Below are 19,704 nucleotides of genomic sequence, written 5' to 3'. Positions count from 1 at the left end.
CTAAAACTGAAATTCGCTTACCCCTTACGTTTACCTTCTACATCATATCGCAAACTACACTGAGTTAAAAGTGGAAGCACGGCTAACACGGTGCCTATGCGTCCACGCCATCTACGCTTACAGCCTTGTGGCAGTCGTCGCACTTACACCCACGTCGCTGTTGCCAATGATTCGTCCTTGTGATTCGTGAGCCTTCTCGGTGCACCAGACGGACGACCCACCTACGTCGTCAGCATCCATGCATGGCCCGTGCGACTGCGCACGGTATCAGTGCTGTTTAACGAGCTTTCACCACATATTACGAGTCTTTTTCCTTCCTCCATGTTTGTTAGTGCGGAAAGCTGCTCTTCTTCCTCTTTGGGAATATACAATCGATAATCACAAGTTTGACAACGACCGCTACCACAGAGCAACTACAATCAACTTTCCCGCCACTACGCTAGTACTGAAGAGAATGGCATTTCCCCTGAAGTGAGAATATCGTATGCGCCACCGTAAGTAGGTCTTGTTTCGTTTTAGATTGCAATCCTAAATAAAAATGTTTGTACAAAAACACTCATCAAACGTGTATTATTAAACAATTTGAAACATGGTTCGAAAAAGCTGAAAGAAACAAAGAGAAAACAGCAGCTACCTGACCATAACACAGAACACACTCTACCATAACTGAGCATCGTGGCAGTGTGTTTCCTTTTATTTACTTTCAAATAAGCGTTGTTTCAATTTTTTTTGTTTTATATGATTCCGTCATTTGTATTTATTTTTCATCAACGTGGGAGCGACCCGCAGCGGGCCGCCACGTTACTAGTACCTCAGGACTTGTTTTGCATCCATCCATCTATCAGATGGGTCGCGGGACGACCGCTTGACGACCGTTGCTACAGACGCGCTATGGCGGTCGCGGCATGCACGCCTGTGTTGTGGTATTTAGCTTCTAATATTTTCTACCTGTGATGTTATATGTTTTATTGCTTGCAGGGTGTGTGGTCAAGAACGAAAATGATCCGCCACTTTCTCCGTCGTCGGTGTTGGGTGATGCTAGACCGTGAGTTGCAATCTTCGTTGCTTAGTGGCCCTGGTTCGTCACACCGACGTGTACTATGGTCCAAGCAGCCAGAATGTTGGCACGCCTACAGTACTAACAGCCGATCGATTGTCTTGGGAATTGAGACAAGTTGTGACGACACAGCGGTGGGTATCGTCGATGACGAGGGAAACATACTCGGCGAAGCAGCCCACTCTCAGCTGGCAAAGCACATTGAGTGAGTCTGTTCACCTTTGCGTAGTTTAACTTCAATTGGGGTGCACCAGATGTGCTATTTATGCTGTGTCTCTGTCGACGCGTAAGCGAAATAAGCTTACATGTTTTGGATTCATTCCTAGCTAGTAATAACCAACCGTTTGGTGATAAATTAGCTTGGTGCAAACTGCAGTTCACATTCCAGCCAGATTGAGTAAGTAAAACCGACAATTTCTTGCATTGCTTGCATGTAGTTCTCTGGCACATATTTTAGAGTCTGACAATTGAAACAGCTGATACAGCCTCAAGCAGCTCAGTCACGTTAGTGTTAGTACGCATGAATGTAACGGTTTCTATGATAAACGTTTGGATGAATACCTAAAAAAAATTAAGAATGTTTGCTTTCTGCGTATGTTGTGTATACCGGTTCGGTTGTCTTGTGGACTTACACTGTTTTTTTACTTAACGTTTCACTCTTCGCACTCATGTGAACTTTGCACAATAATGTTTATTCTTTGAACAACTTTGAAGGTATGGTGGCATCATTCCTCCCATTGCACGGGACATGCATGCGGAAAACATTGCACGAGTTGCTCAAGATGCTCTGAAGCAATGCCCTGTACCATTAGAGGTGAGACGGAAGCCTTCTGCAGTGGCAAATACGAATCAGTTTTCTATTACTCACTTTGAAAGAAAGAACGAGAAATCACTTGGAAGACACACCCATTTCCTCTGCTTAAGGCATCTCCATTGTGCCTAGCATGGACCACGTCATACCTGGCATTTGTCCCACATACTTAGCAAACAAAATATCTGTAATAAAAGAATGGAGCTGGTTTCAGTGTTCATCTTAAAACAGTGTTATCCTGTGGTGTATGGCTCCAGTAGCTAGTAGCTGCATTTACCTTTAATATTATATGTCTAAGCTGTTTGTGACATGTTGTCGCTGGCTGAAGGGATTTTTTAATAATTTTTTGTAAAGATGCAGAGTCACTGGAATACATGATGTTACCTACTCCTAACTCAGAGATGTGGCGGACAAGCAGGAAGGACTAAGTGAATACGATTCTAAAAGAAAAGCACTGTTTAGAAAAATCTAAACAAAGTTCATTATTTTGCTTGCACAGAAAAGATGACTGAACGTATATACAAAAACAAAAGGTGTTGTTTAGATTTTAGATAACTATCTAAATCTATGCACTTTTGATGCATCCTGTGAACATACTATAGATGATTATATATTAAGCTGCTGTAACCTTAAACAATATTGTTTTACTGCCTGTTTATGAGGTAGCTAAAATGTTTGCAAATGCAGTCAATGTAAAGGTTACATCATTGTAAAAGTATTCTTGTCATCTACAAATGCTACGTAAACTGGAAAAAACAAACATTATACAAGTGATAACTCAAGGATGCAATTTCACTGTGCTGTACATCCAGCTGTGAAAAATAAATGGTGTATGGCGAAAGTTAATGGCGCAAGTGAAAGATATGCAGACGTTATATGATGTGGCAGAAGGGAAAATGGATGATGCATTCTAGTCAGCTCTAACTTGTTGGCATTTAGTTTGTCCATAATAATGCATATTAGTGCACCATTAGTTGCTCATTGCTTTGTTAGTGGATATACAGTCAAACTCCAATATAACTAACACAAATACAACATATTATTGGATATAAAGACTTAAAAAATACAAAAAGGTTTCTCAACAATAGTGGCACGTAAAGAATATATGCTTATGACGAATATAGAATATAACAAAAGTATTTTTATGTCTGTCTTATGCGACCTCATTATAACGATGTTTGGTTATACTGGCTTGATATATCTAGTAGTCACAGATACCCATTAGTTGCAGATAAATATCACAGGTTTCCGTGGCATCACCTCTGTGCAAACATCTCTGCAGGCGATGACAGCCATTGCTGTAACAACGCGCCCCGGCATGGCTCTTTCATTGCGTGTGGGCTTCGATTTTGCTTGCAACCTGGCCCGCAAGTATGGCAAGCCACTCATCCCTGTGCACCACATGGAGGCTCATGCAACGGCTGTTCGGCTGCAGCACAGGCAAGTATAGTCACTGTCAGCTGTAGCAAAAGTCACAGTTTCGCCTGAAAGGTGAAGTAGGGATAGTAGCTTTATCAGCCGTATAAACTTGTAAACATTCGCTTACTAACTAAATTAACTAGCATGGTGTCACGCGCGCGCAAGCAAACGTGAACACATCTCACTCGATGACTGCGCGCACTCACTGTCTAGAATGCAGCAGTGAGAAAGCGCAGCAGCAACAGCGGGCGAATTGATCTTCATGCCGCCCCTCACTTCAACGCGAACCGAGTGGCGAAAACACAGCGCACATGGAGCTATCAACACTTGCCACGCCACCATCATCAGTTCACCCTCGCACACTTTCACTCGCACATACAGCATACGGTGCACGGCGACAATGTTATCGCCCTTGGACCTTATACCGAACATCGCAGGGACACGGACGATGATGGCAGAAATGCACCTGGAGTGTCCATATAATTGCTATTGCAATAAATCTAATTGTGGGATTCAAAATCTTAAAGGGGCCCTGAATCATTCCTCAGGCTTCGTGAAATAACATAGTCCGTGGGTAGCGTACGCTGCTGTGAACATCTCAGCCAAGTTTTGCTGTTGTACGTGGTGCATGGAGCTCACAAGCGGAGCGCAAAGTGACCTATTTCTCAAACGCTCTCTTTTCAACAGAAGCCATGTTCCTCATTCTTTTCTGGATACTTTATTTTGTAATGAAGCGGATTCCCATATGCGGCTGCGATTGGTAGCTGCGTTCGGCTACGTAGCGTATATACCGCGGCAGCCGTGGGATGCCACCACAAGTCTACTGGCTAAGCGCGCCACGGCTCACTGAGGACAACCGCGTTTGGCTTACGTTTAGCGTGTCGTAGGCACCAAAATTGGAATTCGTGGCATCTACAGTTAACATCCAAGTGAAATTTTAACTGTGCGCCCCGGTGACATTTAGAAGACGGAGCGTTGTGACCACAACCCACTCCGCCGTAGCCTTCTCAGTGCAAGGCATTGTAAGACAGAACGGAAGCCCAACGGAGGCTGTGTTTGATTGCCAATAACTCCGCTTCTGCTGAACGCATTGAAGTACTTTTTGTGGCTAAGTATTTCTGAAATAACCTATTTTCACTTCAAATGCCTTTCTCAGTGGAGGGCTCTTTGTTAATTTTGACCACCTGGGGTTCTTTAATGTGCCCCCAAAGCATGGTACAGGAGTATTTTTGTATTCTGCCCGAATTGGAATGCTGCTGTGACTGCTGGAATCGAGGAGGGGGAGGAGGAAAAAAACTTTATTCTGACAGGGCATTTCGGACCTCCCAGGCCCCCTGGGTTCCCGCATGACCCCACAACACATCGAACCCATGACCTCGTGCTCGGCAGCACGGTGCCATAACCACTGAGCCACCATGGCTCTCGGATGTCTCACTTTCATTATAAATTTATGATAATATCTGGGCAGAGATTTTTTTACAGCACCAGAAGGCTAGATTCAGATTGTGTGGATATATGGCAGCCTTCGTGCAAAATTTACCTTTGAAATATGAGTAGATGCATTGCGAGAAGTTCACAAATATAAACATTTTTGATACGAGAAAAAAAAATTTGGCAGAACTCATGTCACGATAGATGTCAATGTTAGAGATTATCATTGAGGCATTGTATCGACACAGTGTGTCGTCTATACAGAAATATGTATGCAGCCATGCTCCTCTCTAGGTATTAGCGTTGTACCAATGATTTGACCTGCACTGCATAAGGAAGGTATTTGGGCAAGGCAGTGCATGAAGAATACAACATCAGTAAATAGTGTATGATAAGGCATTACTGTATGATCTTTCAGATGGGGAAGTTAGACAAGCGGGGTATTATTTATCTAGAAGCGTAAAAAATGTCGCAGCCCTATGACTTCTGGGAAGCAATACATGTACACATGTAAGTAGAACTTCGTTGATATGATCCCATATTATACGATTTCCCGGCAGCAACGTTCGCTTTCTGGGGACACAAAACATGACCAACCACAGTTGCGCTACTTTTTGCCGGTTAGTGCGTTCTCGGAAAACAATCATTTGGCACCACTGTTCAGTACACAGCCAAACTGCAATCGTATGATACGTTTTCGGGCGCTAAGTCCTATTTGAACAAGAAAAAATTTGCGTAGCTTGTACTGGAGGCGCAATGCTTAAGAGACAGTGGAGCTGATGGGCTCCTTGCTAGTCCTGGCTTTTGGGCTAGGTTAAGCACTACCAAGTCATCCCCAGCATTTCCCAGAATTTATTGATTATTGATCCATTAGCTATTGATTGGCTATCATTTGGCGATCGCAAGGTATTGGCCACGTATTTGGGCTAGGCTAAGCACTACCAAGTCATCCCAATCATTTTCCGGAAATTATTGATTATTAATAGATTAGCTATTGATTGGCTATCGATGACTGACTAAGCTTAAGTAGTCCCAACCATGCTTGGCCAAACTTAGCCAGACTCAGCTTTGTTAGTTCACTGCAGTATGTGCCATTGTGCTTGGACCCTTTCAGCACTACCGCCAGGGTCGGCCCACATTTTTTGTCCGTGACGGACGGACTACCGGTCGGCTTAAACAGCTGCACTGTTAAAAGGTGCGAGGCACGGGGGATAGAGAGCAGTATGCGCTGCCATGGCAACTCCCTTGCAGTACTTACGTGCCCGTGTCACGTGAAAATGCCGGCACGTACTCAGTTTCTTCTTCCAGTACCAGCAAGTCTCTTCATGAATCATTGTACGTCGCATTCATGGCTATCGCCACCAACCCTATTGTGACAAGCATCTTCACCTACCTGTTTCACTGCACGTGTGGTGTATTGCCGTTGGAAGCGTACTGCATACTTTTATGGGCAATAACCCTAGCACGTACTACGCTGCCATTCCCTGCTGCAGGTGACGTGGAAGTGAGAATCATGTTTCGCTCTAGTGGCATCGTATTCCGGCGTCACCCACCAGCTGAATTTTGTTTCGATTTCCCATTGCCGTCTTAAAGCACTACGCAATAGGAAAATGACAAAGCGTGTCTTCGGCCGCTCGGGCCCGACTAGCTCGATGCGCATCGGCATCATGCCACAATGAACGACTCTCGCAGAGTGCACACGGCAGAACTTCCCGCCAAAATGCTCCACCCGAAGGAGCTGCTGACCCAGGCCTTATTTAAGCAACGCAAACGTTAGCTTGCCGAAGCCGCAAAAAAATGACAGTGCGCTTTTTGGGCTACTTGGAGCCCACAAGCTGACCGTGCTTCGGCTTCTCATGCTGTAACAATTCGCGCAACGCATCGTATTACGTAGATCTCAAATGCCAAAACTGCTCTAATTTTCAGTGACTTCAGGTCATACGTGTTCCCGGTTAGTACCTTATTTAACATTCCTAGTGTAGAACAGCATAAAAATTACATCCATGCATTCACTTGGCCATAGCAATCAATTTTTATCATATAGCCCTTTGGGCCAATCTTTAACAAAAGCTTTTTAATCATCACTCTGTGAAATTATTTGGAGGCTTTCTGTAATATCTTACATGTAACAAGCTTTATTTGTTCAGAGTAGAATGCTGGGCAATCTTAAGTGCCAAGCATTCCCAGCGATGTGCAAACTTCCGTCTTGATACTCAAGCCACAATGCCAAGGCTTGAGCCTCCTTCGTTTCAAGTGCCAAGCAGCAGCACCAATGTCGCAGCTTTGTTCATGTTCTATGTGACTGCCCTCAGTACATAGAAAATTAACAGACATCGATTGATGCTATTGCCCATCTTAACAACCAACTTTTGTTGGAGGACATTATATTGGACCCATGGTGTGACTGTAGATCTAGGTTATGGGTAGACTTGCCAACTATGTCTTTTGCCTCTTCCCTCTTTCTTCATCATCACCCATCTTTTCCCTCATTCTTTTCCCCCTCCCTTAGTGCAGAATAACTGGCTAGAAGAATCTCAGGCTGGCCTCTGCCTTTCTTCTCACTAAACGTTTCTCTCTCTGTTGTTCGTATGTATGTAAGAACATCTCTTTTCTTGATTTATGTCTGTGTTTGTATATCACTCAGTCCAGACTGTGATCTATATTGATAGCCTTAAGGAGGCAAACACATGCGCATGCAATGTACAGTGAAGAAAAATAGGAGGCAGACAATTCTGTCTTAATTCTGTCTCCTATTTTACTTCGCTGTACATTGCATGTGCATGTGTTCACACCCTCCAGGCTGTCATTAGGATTTACCAATTCGCCCAGCAACAAGTTCTATTGTGATCTGTATATTTCATATATTTCACAGGGTGGAGTTTCCCTACCTAGTTTTACTAGTGTCTGGTGGCCACTGCCAGCTGGCAGTGGTGCGTGCCATCGACGATATTGTGCTGCTGGGGCAAACCATTGATGATGCTCCAGGAGAGGCCTTCGACAAGGTATGTTTGGCGCACACTATTGATTTGTTTGTTCTACCACAGAAACCTCCTTCATACAGCCAACCTGCACCATGTATTTTGTTGTTTTTAATCAATTTTAATTAATTACGGAAGTGGCAGCATCAACGCGGTGACTCCGACTGCCTGCAATCACTTCCGCAATTGAAATGCTATATGTATGTGTAAGGGAGGTAGCTCCAACTGTACTTCACCTCCTGTGGGAATGCACAGGACTTAGGACATTTTTGACGAGTGTTGGACTAAGGCGATGAGTTCTGAGGACTGGGCCCAGCCACGGGCTAACGTTAAAGAGACAATTGACTCATTGTGAAGCTTTGCGTGCTTCCACAGTGAGCTATAGTACGTAGTTCAATTTCCCTTTCGCCTTATTCATTTCTCCAAGTAGGCGTGCAGCCATCATTTAAATGTTCTACTCTGTGTCTTTCACTTTTTAACCTCTTCTAGCCTGTGGTTAGAAATTTCGTGACATACTGAATCTAGGCTCATAAACCCAAACATCCGCTTATCCGAGATAAATTTTGATTTTGACATCATATGTGGTCATTTGGCAAAAGTGTAGCACACAAACAAATACTCATGAAAGTGTACAGGGTGACAGCCGTCGCCGTAGCTCGATTAGTAGCGCATCGCACACATGATGCAGAGATGGTTGATTCGACTCCTGCTGCGACAAGTTGTCTTATCCACTCTAAAGATTAAAAGCTTACGGGTTACTGGGTGAGAATCCTGAAAGACTGTTCTGATTGTCCTGGTGTAAATTGTAATCAGGTGTTATTGCAGTCAAAAGCTGTTCACACTAGCATGTGAAAAATGTTGGCAACCATAAACTTTGGAAGTACAAGCGAATTGCAGCTCTTACCGAGTACAAAAATAGCTGTTTATAATCTTGAGCTGCAACATAGATGAAATGACATTTTTGTAACTTACACACTTAATTAAATTCAGTCTGTTGCAAGGTGAAATGCCTGTTAATTTCCTAAATTTTACTGCTGTTGGATGCAGCAGAGAGAATAAATTTGAAAATTGGTTCATGGTCTATTGTTTACTGAATTGTAGGAGCACACTTCACATATAACTTAAAAATTGTGTGCTTCTGAGTGAGTTTGTTCATGGTCTTCAATTCACTAAACCTGCAACAATGTACTTCATGTTAGACCAGACTGCGGTAGTTGATTTAGCCAGAATATCTTGATTTGCTTGCTTTTGTGTGGTAGTGACTGCAGTGTGAAATATAAGAAGAATGTTCTGGGGCACGTGCTCATATTGTCTTCTTTCACATTGTCTTCTATTGCAACTTTTATAAATTAAAGAACTTTCATTGAGAAGAGGCTGCCAATTTTCCACAAAATGGCAAGCTGGTTCGAACTCATGTTGCCTTTCTAGCATGTGGGGACCTGTCCAGGCTTGTGAAATATGTTAAAGTTAACAGTTATTTCACAGATAGCAAGGAAATGTTATAAATGTGCTGACTTTCATATTATATGGGAATTCAAAAGCTTACCTGAAGTAAATCTTGAGAAATAATTATCAGAAAACATGTAAACCAACAAATATGGCAAGTTAAATGGCGCGGGTTGTTGTCGCCAGCTTTTATCTGGACTTTGATGCACATTGGCTTTGTTATTTAGCTTCAACTATATGGCTTCTTTGGATTAGCGCCAACTGTTGGTGTTTTAATATTTAAAGAACACGACTTTTCTAGAAGTGATATCCATTTTGTCAAGATCGATACACTACTGAAATGCCATAGTGGTAATTTGCATATCTTGACAACCCTTCGTCTTATTGCGTAGTTGAGTACTCTGTTTTCTGCACTGACATTTTCTTTGGCTAATCTTGTTCTGTAGTGCTGTATTCTAGATGCTCCGAGCTGTGACGCATATAGCAACTATATTTACAATGTGTTATTATTATTCATATTATTTAAATTATTTCTTTCATTAATGTGTGAAGCAGATCACCAGTGGTCTGTTATAACAACAAAATGTCAAAGGAAGGATTGCACATTCAAGAACAGTGAAGGATTGGGCGGTGTGACGAGATTGGTAAACTTGCCAGCATAGGATGGAGCCAGCTGATGCAAAACAGGAGTAATTGGCGATCGCTGGGAGAAGCCTTCGTCCTGCAGTGGACATAAATTAGTCTGTTGGTGAAGAAGCTCGTATAAATTTTGTTTCCAAGCCTTTATGTTGTCTGCTTTAACTCTATGTGTATATCACATATCATGTGCCGAACAGGTACTGGTGTGTCAGAGTAATAGAACTGAAAAAAATTATGAGTTCAAAATGAACGCTCACTTGTCACTACAGTTTTCTAGTTTGGATCTCATCTTCATTTTATGCTCATTAATCTTTTCTGTACGATGCAAGCAAACTAGCCCATCAAGGAGTAATCCAAACTAATAGAATTGGTGCCAAGGGGGGATTGGAAAACACAGTTAGGCCAATAGGGCTTCGATGGAGTGATGAGGTTAGGAACTTGTAGGTATAAGGTGGGTTTGGTTGGCACATGACAGCCGTTCTTTGAGGTCTCTGAGCGAGACCTTTGTCTTGCAGTGCACGTAAGATATTATGATGATGAGGTGTGCCACATTTTTGCCGTGTTGTTGAACAATTCAGGTGGCCCGTCGATTGAAGTTGCACAACCTGCCTGAATGCCGCCTCCTCAGTGGAGGTGCAGCAATCGAGCTGCAGGCCCGTGGGGCCAACCCTCACGCCTTCCCATTCCCAGAGCCCATGCTGGATTACCGTAGCTGCGACTTCTCTTTTGCGGGCCTAAAGAACTCTGTTTTCAGAGAAATCCTGCGCCTGGAAAAGCAACATGGTGAGCTCAAGACTTTTGCAGTGCTCAGACTTTTTTATACCAGTTAGTACTCGGAGCTTTTATAACCATTAGTGTGTGTGGTTTACTTGTAGCTCATTTGCTTGCAGCTCTTTCTCTCTAAAGTGTAGATATGATAAAACACACTTTGATTTAGTGAGAGGTTGATAGAACAAAACTCTTGTTTGGCTGGAAAAACTGCACAGATTGCCTGTTGTACATGTATATGAAACAGCAGAAGTTTATAGAGATCACGCAGAACCAGTCTTACAGCCTAGTTTACTGCCTATTCATAGTCTAATCCCATCTTGCATTTGTATAATTAAAATTTTAAAGCTTGACTTTGTTAAAGGGGTTCTGAACCACTTTTTATCGAAGTGGAGAAAGGCATTTGAAGTGAAAATAGGCTATTTCAGAAATCATCAGCCTATATTTATGTCCACTGCAGGACGAAGCCCTCTCCCTGCGAACTCTAATTACCCCTGTCTTGCGCTTGCTGATTCCAACTTGGGCCTGAAGATTTATCAACTTCATCACCCCACCTAGTTTTCTGCCGTCCTCAACTTCGCTTCCTTCTTCTCTCTAGGGTTTTACGTGCCAAAACCAGTTCTGATTATGAGGCACGCTGTAGTGGAGGACTCCGGATTAATTTTGACCACCTGGGGTTCTTTAACGTGCACTAAACTTCACTTCCTTATACCTTTGTTATTCATTCTGTAACTATAATGGTCCACCAGTTATCTATCCTACGCATTACATGGCCTGCCCAGCTCCATTTTCTCCTTTTAATGCAGGGTTCGTACAGGTTTCCAAGGCAAAAATTCAAGGATATTCCAGGACTTTTCAGGACCTGTCATAGGTTTTTCAAGGACTCAAAGCGGCATCTAAAGTAGGGTTTCTTTACTCTAACATTTCCAAAAATGACTAGTTTTATTGCACTTAATACAATAAATAAATGTATATCACAATTATAATAAAGAAGTCTAGCCTTGATAACTTGTCAAGATCACAGCACAAAATGAACGCTTACAATAGTGGCTGAGATTTTTCCAGTATAGAAAATATTCAAAATATTCAGCATAGGGCTATTGCACTAAAATAAAAAGAAATAAATGTATATCCCAATGATGTTAATGTCAAGCCTTGATCTACTTGCGAGTTCACAACAATACCAAAAAAAGTTCTCAAAACACAATGAATGCTCACAACAGCAACTCTGACTTCTCCAGTATTAACAGGGCAAGTTTACCGAACATTTCCAAACCATTCAGTGTAGTCTTGCTACACATCCATTATATTATAACAAATAAATGCATATTGCAATTGTGCAAAGCATGTCTTGTCTTGATCATTTCTCAAGTCCGCAATATTAAAAGTTAACACAACGAATACTCACAACAGCTGCTCAGGCTTCTGCAGTATTAGATGGGTTGATTCATCAAACATTTCCTAAACATTCAGCATAGCGTATTTTCCTGTATATAAGACGCGTTTTTTTTCCTGAAGCTTTCGTCGGTGTATCTTATAGAACGGTGCGACCTATGTACATTCTTTTTTTCGGAAAAACTGCCTTCAAAATTGGATCCAATGTTATGGCCACGCGAAGCGCGCTGGTTGACGTCATTGCTAGGGGTTCTGTGCGCGCTATCGAGGTGCTGGGTTCTCATGATCAAGTTTCCGAGCGCCATGCGAGAAGGATGGAGCCGCAAGGCAAGCAGCGGTAGGCCTATCGCGAGTCGATCGACCCCGAAGTCGTCGCATCTGCAGGTCGCTGTCAAGATACGGTGCGCACCACTGTGCAAACTACGCAGTTGCTACAAGGTTACAGGCAGCCCCCCCCCCCCTCCCTCCCTCCCGGGCTGCCTTTCTGCTTTCCTCCCTTGTACGCGATTCAGCTCACTGTCACACGCTTTCACTCGCACATACAGCATAAGGTGCGCAGGGAGGATGTTGTCGTCTTTGGACTTTATATGGAACATCGCGACAAGCACAACAGCAGAAATGCGCCTGGAGTAGAAATATATGGCACCCATAATGATACGCTTATTTGCGTGTGACGCACGTTCACGGAGCGAAACATCACTGTAACTTTTTAAAGCGCTTACAGAAGGAACAGATGCCTCTTATACACCGGTGTGACTGATATAACGTTCTTCCTTTTTTTTTTGTTGAAAAACTGACGTTTTGAGGGGGGTGCGTCTTATACAAAGGTGCGACTTATAGACTGGAAAATACGGTAATGTTATTGCACTTATATTATCATAAATAATATTATAACAAAACCTCCATCCAAAGGCACTGAGCATCAATGGTAAAGTTGCTCCACTATAGCTCTCTTTAGCTTCACCTCGCGCGCATGCAAGAGTGAAAGTGGGACAAGGCAGACCAACGGGCGAGGAGTGAAACGAACGATAGGGTGAGGAAAGCAGCGTAAACACTGCCAGCCCCAAGCCAGCACCGAAGCGCGGTACGGGCCTCTCGCTCCGTTCGCGGTTTGATGTGGTGAAGCCTCTTATTTTTTCCGTGCAGTTCTGCAAACGGAACCATGTGTGCTTGCGCTGGCGTATTGTTTCTGAAATAGGAAGTTTGTCAGATCGACGCCGATTTACCACAGAAAGGAGGTCGCAATGTCAATATCAGAGTGCAATGCTCACGAAATTCAAGGATTTTCAAGGAGGGAAAAAAATTCCAGCACTTTCAAGGGCCTTGAAAACGCACTCTTCAATTTCAAGGGTTTTCAAGGATTTCAAGGACCTGTACGCACCCTGTAATGTCAACTAGAATATCAGCTATCCCTGTTTTCTCTCTGATCCACGCTGCTCTCTGCCTCTCTCTTAATGTTAGGCCTAACGTTTCTCATTCCATCGCTCTTGTGTGGTCCTTAACTTGTTCTGGAGCTCCTTTGTTAACCTCCAAGTTTCTGCCCGATATGTTAGCACCGATAGAATGCAATGATTGTACACTTTTCTTTTCAACGACAGTCGTAAGTTACCAGTCAGGATATGACAATGCTGTATGCACTCCAACCCAATTTTATTCTTCTGTAAAATTGGGTTGGAGTGCATACGGCTCTCCAACTTTGCCGCATTACTTTGCCGCAAAAAGTACTTAAGTGCATTCAGCAGAAGCGGAGTTATTGGCAATCAAACACGGCCTCCGCTATGCTCCCATTCCTTCTTCAATGCCTTGCTCTGCGAAGGCTACAGCAGAATGGGGCATGGCCACAACGCTCGGCCCCAGTTACGTATATGCCATGACTTCCGATTTTGGTGCCTGCAACGCACTAAATGTAAGCCAAACGCAGTTGTCCTCAGCGAGCTGCAGTATGCTTAGCTAGTGGTCTCGTGGTGGCACGTTGCGGCGGCCGCGGTATCTACGCTACGTAGCTGACCGCAGCTACCAATAGTAACCGCGTATGGGAATCCGCTTTATTACGAAATAAAGCCTCCAGATAAGAGTGAGGAACATGGCACCTGTTGAAAAGAGAGCGTTCGAGAGAAAGGTGACTTCGAGCTCTGGGTTCAAGCTCCACTCACCGTGTACAACAGCAAAACTTGGCTGAGATGTTCACAGCAGCGTATGCTACCCACGGACTATGTTATTTCACCAAGACTGAGGGGTGGTTCAGGGCACCTTGCAAATGCATTTGGGCTTGCAATTTGACTGCTTCGTTACCATCATCATAATCAAGTGCATGCACTTGCAGTTTTTAAAAGCAAAACAGCAGCGAGTTTCCTTTTACTGAAGGTAGGTAAATCATGCTTCCGTGCTGTAGCAGCAGGTATTTATTTGTAGAGCAGCAGTAAAGAATGCCATAAAAACATGAAAAAGGCAGAACGAAGGTGCAGCAGACCAGAGGCCACATGTCCAAGAAGCCCCACATCACAAAACACATCAAAGATTACAAATTTCGTGCGTTTTAGAGAACTGAAGAGAAGGTGAAACTTTGAGAGCCGTTTTCTCAGAACTGTTTTTTCGCCTTTCTGCTCAGTTTCTGGAGCTGATTTCTTCGTTATCGTTTAGCCTATTTTGATTCTGTTTTTTTTGTCACGTTCCTTGGACTACAGTGCAGGTCGAGACAGTCTCGCATTTTTATCTTGACTTTTTATAAATTTATGGCATGGCTATTCGTTCACCCTGAAAGTGTGCTTGGTGCGAAGGTAACTTGAAAAATGACTATCTAAAAAATTTGTGTTGCGAAAAAAAAAATGTAAGACTGTCACGACCTTCAGCACGCATTGAGCTATGCAGTCAATACTCAACGAGCCTTCCATCATGTTTTTTAAGCTCCCCAGGCCCTCCAGAAAGTTCAAGAGAGAAAAATTCTGCTCAATAAAATGTTCTCAAGGTATCACTCTGAAACTTTTATGGAAGTATCAGGGAGACATTCTAAACATTTGTGCCAATTTTCATCAAAATCCATGGAGAAATCAGGAAGTTGATTTTCAAAGCCACGTCCCCCCTTAAGCAACAAAATCACATTGAATGTTTGAAATGCTGTCACTCATTGTTAGCTAACCTTGTACTGTTTGGTTCTCCCTAAAGCTTGTCCTCGAAGCCCTGCTTTCACTCCTCCTGTAGTGACTAATTAATTAATTTATAAATTGATTTATTCATTTTCCTCTCATTATTTTCTGTGTTCCACAGAAGAGCAGGCTTAGTGTAAGGAAGGGTAAATGTGAGTAGGCCATCCATATTTTTACCATGATCTGAAATGTGTGTCCCACTGCCTGCATTTTTCCAGACTAGTACTACTTGCATAGGAGGTACCTCATATGGCCATTCACTTTGGGATTTCTGCATATAAGTTACAGATTACTGCATTCTTGTATGTACTATGCAAATTATATTTGAAGCGGTGTGGATCAGAGAGCAAACATTGGTAGCCTATATTCTAGTTGACATTAAAAGAAAAAAATGGATCTGGGCAGGCCATGTAATGCGCAGGGCAGATAACCGGTGGACCATTAGAGTTACAAGATCAGTGCCAAGGGAAGGGAAGTACAGTCGAGGATGGCACAAAATTAGGCTGATGATGATGAAGTCCTGCAGACTACAGTGAATTGATGCAGTTGCTGCCTTATTGCAATGAGGGCTTTGATAAACAGTAATTTCTTTGCATTATTTCCCCCCTTGTAACTAACTTGCAGGTATCGAGGCAGACGCCCTGGTTCCTGAACTGCACGATGTATGCGCATCAATGCAGCGAGCTGTAGTGCAGCACTTGGTTCGACGCACCCAGAGGGCACTAGAGTTCTGTTCACGACAGGGCCTGCTGCCTCCACTGGCTTCCGACGAACCTAGACAAGAAATGGCGGCTCCAACCGTCGTGGTTGCAGGCGGTGTGGCATGCAATGGTGTGCTCAGAGACACACTTGCACAGCTGTGTGACCATCTGGGAGCCAGGTTTGTGGCCACACCTGCCAGGCTGTGCTCAGACAATGGCCTCATGGTTGCCTGGAATGGGCTGGAACTGTATGCAGCTTCACCAGCATCAGCTGTTGTGGATCTTGATTCGTTTAGGGTTGAGCCAAGGTGTCCACTGGGAACAGATATTTCACAGTCAGTTGCCCAAGCATCCATCAAGCTGCAGAAGATTAAGCTGAAATTTGATTGAACCAATTACAAATGTTTCTTTGCTCACAAAAAAAAAAAGAAAGAAAGAAAGAGGAATTTGAAGGCCAGTGTCACAACTGAGGCTACAGAACACTAGAGCATGGGTCTCCCAGTTAATTTTGACCACTCCAAGTGGTCAGATTTAACCAGGGAGTGTAAATGTCTTTATGTAGACTCGGCCACAAAATATTGCGGGGTACGTGAGCGCGTGGTGAAACGGCCCTCCTCTCCCTCTGGCTGCTCACCCCTGGTGTCGAGACCGACGCATGCGCGTCCCTCTGCAACTGCAAGCGTGCATGTTTCTGCGCTTCCTCCTTGCACGCCGCCCATATCCCAGTGTAGCCGCGAGGTTCCCCTCTTGCGATTGGCACTGTGGTGGCTCCGACGGGCAAAACTTAGCTGATGTACCGGAAATAAGTTTATTTTCATCTTGCCTGCCTCTTTCTATAGAGCGCCTTTTCTGCCAGGCTCTTCTGTGGGAGAATGCCCCGTTCGTAAAAATAAAGAAATAACGAACATTGGCCACGAAAAAGTGCAGCGCAGAAAAAAGAAATGGACTTGTTGCGTTCGTGACCGGGCGATATGCATCTGCGCTCGTGACTCGACAAAAAGCAGCCGCTGCGGCGTGCGCAAGCTCACGCTTCACATTGTTTTGCCCGTCGAAGCCACCACAGTGCCAATCGCAAGAGGGGCACCTCGTGGCTACACTCTGATATCGCTGGCACGCAGGGAGGAAGCGCGGAAACATTCACGCTTGCAGTCGTGGAGGGACGCCTTGACAACCAGGGGTGAGCGGCAAAAGGGAGAGGAGGGCCGTTTCGCCACGCGCTCGCGTACCCTGCAATATTTTGTGGCCGAGTGTACATGGCCTAGGTAGATGACCTAACTTTAACCACCCTAGGTGGTCAAAATTAGGTCATCTACATGGGGTTCTTTAACATGCTTTGAAGTCTTGATACCTGGTCATTGTTGCACTCTGGACTCACGAGAATGAGGCTGCAGTAACTGAAAATCAAATCTGCAACCTTGTGCTCAGCAACAGAATGCTGGTATAGCCACCGAGCTGCTCCGGTGGGTATTGTCATGATGTTTGTGCCCTCCGCCCACTAACTGGCTGATCACTGAAATATAGAGTGGTTAACTAAATCCCAAACTCATGTATTTATTTTGTGGTTTGCTTCTACGACCAGAAGGATGGAAAGACAAAGACGACAAACACAAGTAGCTACAGCTCTTCCGGAACTGTATCACAAGTTTTGCTGTATTCACGACTACAGATGCTCGTGGTGTTCCCATTTGTTCATGGAAAAGCGAGCAATTTTGACTTGCAAACATGTCCGGTGTCTGGTTTCTATTTTGATCAAGACAACACTTTTGCATCTTGTGTGGTTGTATCTTTTCTCAGCTGTATGTGTATTGTGGTCAGTTGTTTCAAGCAAGAAATGTTTGTAGGAAGTGCAAAGACAATGCTACTTGCCACAGTGGCTACGGAATTGTGTTGCTGAGCACAAAACATTTCAGGTTCAATCTTCGCCTTGGTGACCACATTCCTATGGAGGTAGAATGCAAAAATGCTAGTGACCATGCATTTGTGCGCGTTAAAGAAACCCAGGTGGTCAAAATTAATCCAGAGCCCTCTATTACGCCGTCCCTCATAACCCACTTTGCAGTTTCAGAATGTTGAATCCCACAATTTAATTTTAAGACAATGCTGACTGTGGCAGCTTCTCACGGCCAGGAATGCAGAGTGATTTTGGTACGTAACAAAGGGGGAAATAACACAGAGGGGGAGAAAAAGATAAAACATATTGGTGTAGGTGTTCGGTGGGCTTGCACCTGCCTGATGACCTTCACTGGAAGCAGTGTTAGGCAAGAGCACATATTTTGAGAAGAACGTGGTGGCAAACGTGCTCCTGAACTTGGTAGCTTTAGGACGCGAATAGTCCGCTCTCATTTCTTTTTGAATATTTTTGGTACGTCTTTGTCCTTGTTCTTGATGAGGTAGAAAGTTCAGCATTGTTTGTGTGGTGTAACAGAAAACCACAAAGTTTCATGATAGGAAAAAGATTGTAATTCACCTGAAAGTAGCAGGAAGTTAAAAGGAAACCCATACGGGTTTTTCAGGAAGGAAACTTTGCAGCTGAAGAAAAATTTGTCCTTGTTTTGGAACCGAACCCAGGGCTAACGCCTTTCTGGGGCAGTCACTCTAACATCTCAGCTGATCAGGAGGCTAACTGATTGCAGAGCTAGGTTCAATTAATTGACAACTTGAAGTGCCGGGACACTGAATATGGCAAATCAGTTCTGTGGAAATCTGCAAGGTGGAGGCATTTTCATGGAAGAGAACAATTGTAATCTGCCCGAGAGTGGCACCTTACGGGTTTCTACAGAACTGATTAGTTCCAATAAGCTGTTTCATTTCATTTTTAAAAGTTAGTGCTTGTGTTGTGTTCCATCCGTCTTATTGGTTCTTGAGCTGTAAACATACAAAAATCATCCTGTTTGTAACTCTCACAGAGTTTCTGTCTGTGCTACGTCTAGATGAGCAATGCATTAAGTAGGATTTACAGTAATTGTAGTGAGCAACTCATAATTTCACAAAGGAGATACATAGTGCAGTGCTTGGTCTGCCTAAGCAATACTACCACGTTACAGGTTCTCCTGTGTGAACTGAAGGCATTAGCTCTTTTACATAATCGCCACTAAAGCCTTCTGCACTGGATGCAAGGCACCAGAACAATTGCAAAATGTCCATGTAGTGGCAAGGAATGCTCCATCGGGAATGGAGGCAACACTGCATATGTGGCACATGTAGTCTTCTCTTTAATTGGCAACACATGGAGCAACTGTAGAAGTACTGAACAAAATGTGGCACACAAGAATGAGCAGCTCCTGTTTTTCAAGTCAACCTTAAAATTGTGGCATTTCAATGCGCAGGAAAGCCCGCGTTCATGGCGACTTACAGACAGCCGTTTTCGGCCTACCTCCCCTTGTTATTTGATGTCTGACAGTAATCATCGCAGGAATCCCACAGTGCCTTGCAACAAGTTATAAACATAGAAGGCAAGCAGTGCCCCTGGAGCATTTGAACACTAGACCCACATATTGCCAGTTTGAAGATTTTACCTCTCAGCCACTCCACGGATGCTACAGTGCAGACGAATACCTAGCCTGGAGAGTGTGCTTGTGCTGCCAGCTGCTACCATTGGCTGATGTCCTTGCTGCTTCTCCTCTCTACTGAATTGTGCTAGCGTCAGTGCCTTCAAACATGTCGTCGTGGAAGGCACCTTGGTAGCTTTAAGGAGTGTATCAGGCCGTGAGGCTCCACCACACAAGATGTGGACTGCTGCACGCAAGGAATGTTTGACTGAACAGACTGATGAGCAGAGAGCAGCACAAGCCGTAACTCGCCATCGATACTGAGCAGCTGGTACTAGGCACTTCAAGGAGGGGCATTTTTCCAGTTAGCATTGTGAATGCTGTGTATGCGCTATTTCCTTCAGAGTTCTGTAATTGGGGACATCAGC

At 43.9% G+C, this 19,704-nt stretch overlaps 1 protein-coding gene across 1 annotated transcript; it reads left to right on the top strand.

Annotated features, from left to right (window-relative positions):
• The first annotated feature begins 873 nt into the window (after positions 1-873).
• Positions 874-18,630, top strand: LOC119450374 (tRNA N6-adenosine threonylcarbamoyltransferase, mitochondrial-like). Its single transcript, XM_037713808.2, has 6 exons — positions 874-1,262; positions 1,772-1,871; positions 3,151-3,308; positions 7,591-7,720; positions 10,360-10,564; positions 15,712-18,630. Exons 1-6 carry the CDS (start codon positions 961-963, stop codon positions 16,176-16,178), a joined length of 1,362 nt encoding a protein of 453 aa, XP_037569736.1. The 5' UTR covers positions 874-960; the 3' UTR covers positions 16,179-18,630.
• The last annotated feature ends 1,074 nt before the right edge of the window (positions 18,631-19,704 follow it).

The sequence above is a fragment of the Dermacentor silvarum genome, chromosome 4, assembly GCF_013339745.2.
Source record: "Dermacentor silvarum isolate Dsil-2018 chromosome 4, BIME_Dsil_1.4, whole genome shotgun sequence".
Taxonomy (NCBI): Eukaryota; Metazoa; Arthropoda; class Arachnida; order Ixodida; family Ixodidae; genus Dermacentor; species Dermacentor silvarum.
Note: the sequence above shows the minus strand (reverse complement) of the source record. Positions and strands in the feature narration are given on the sequence as shown.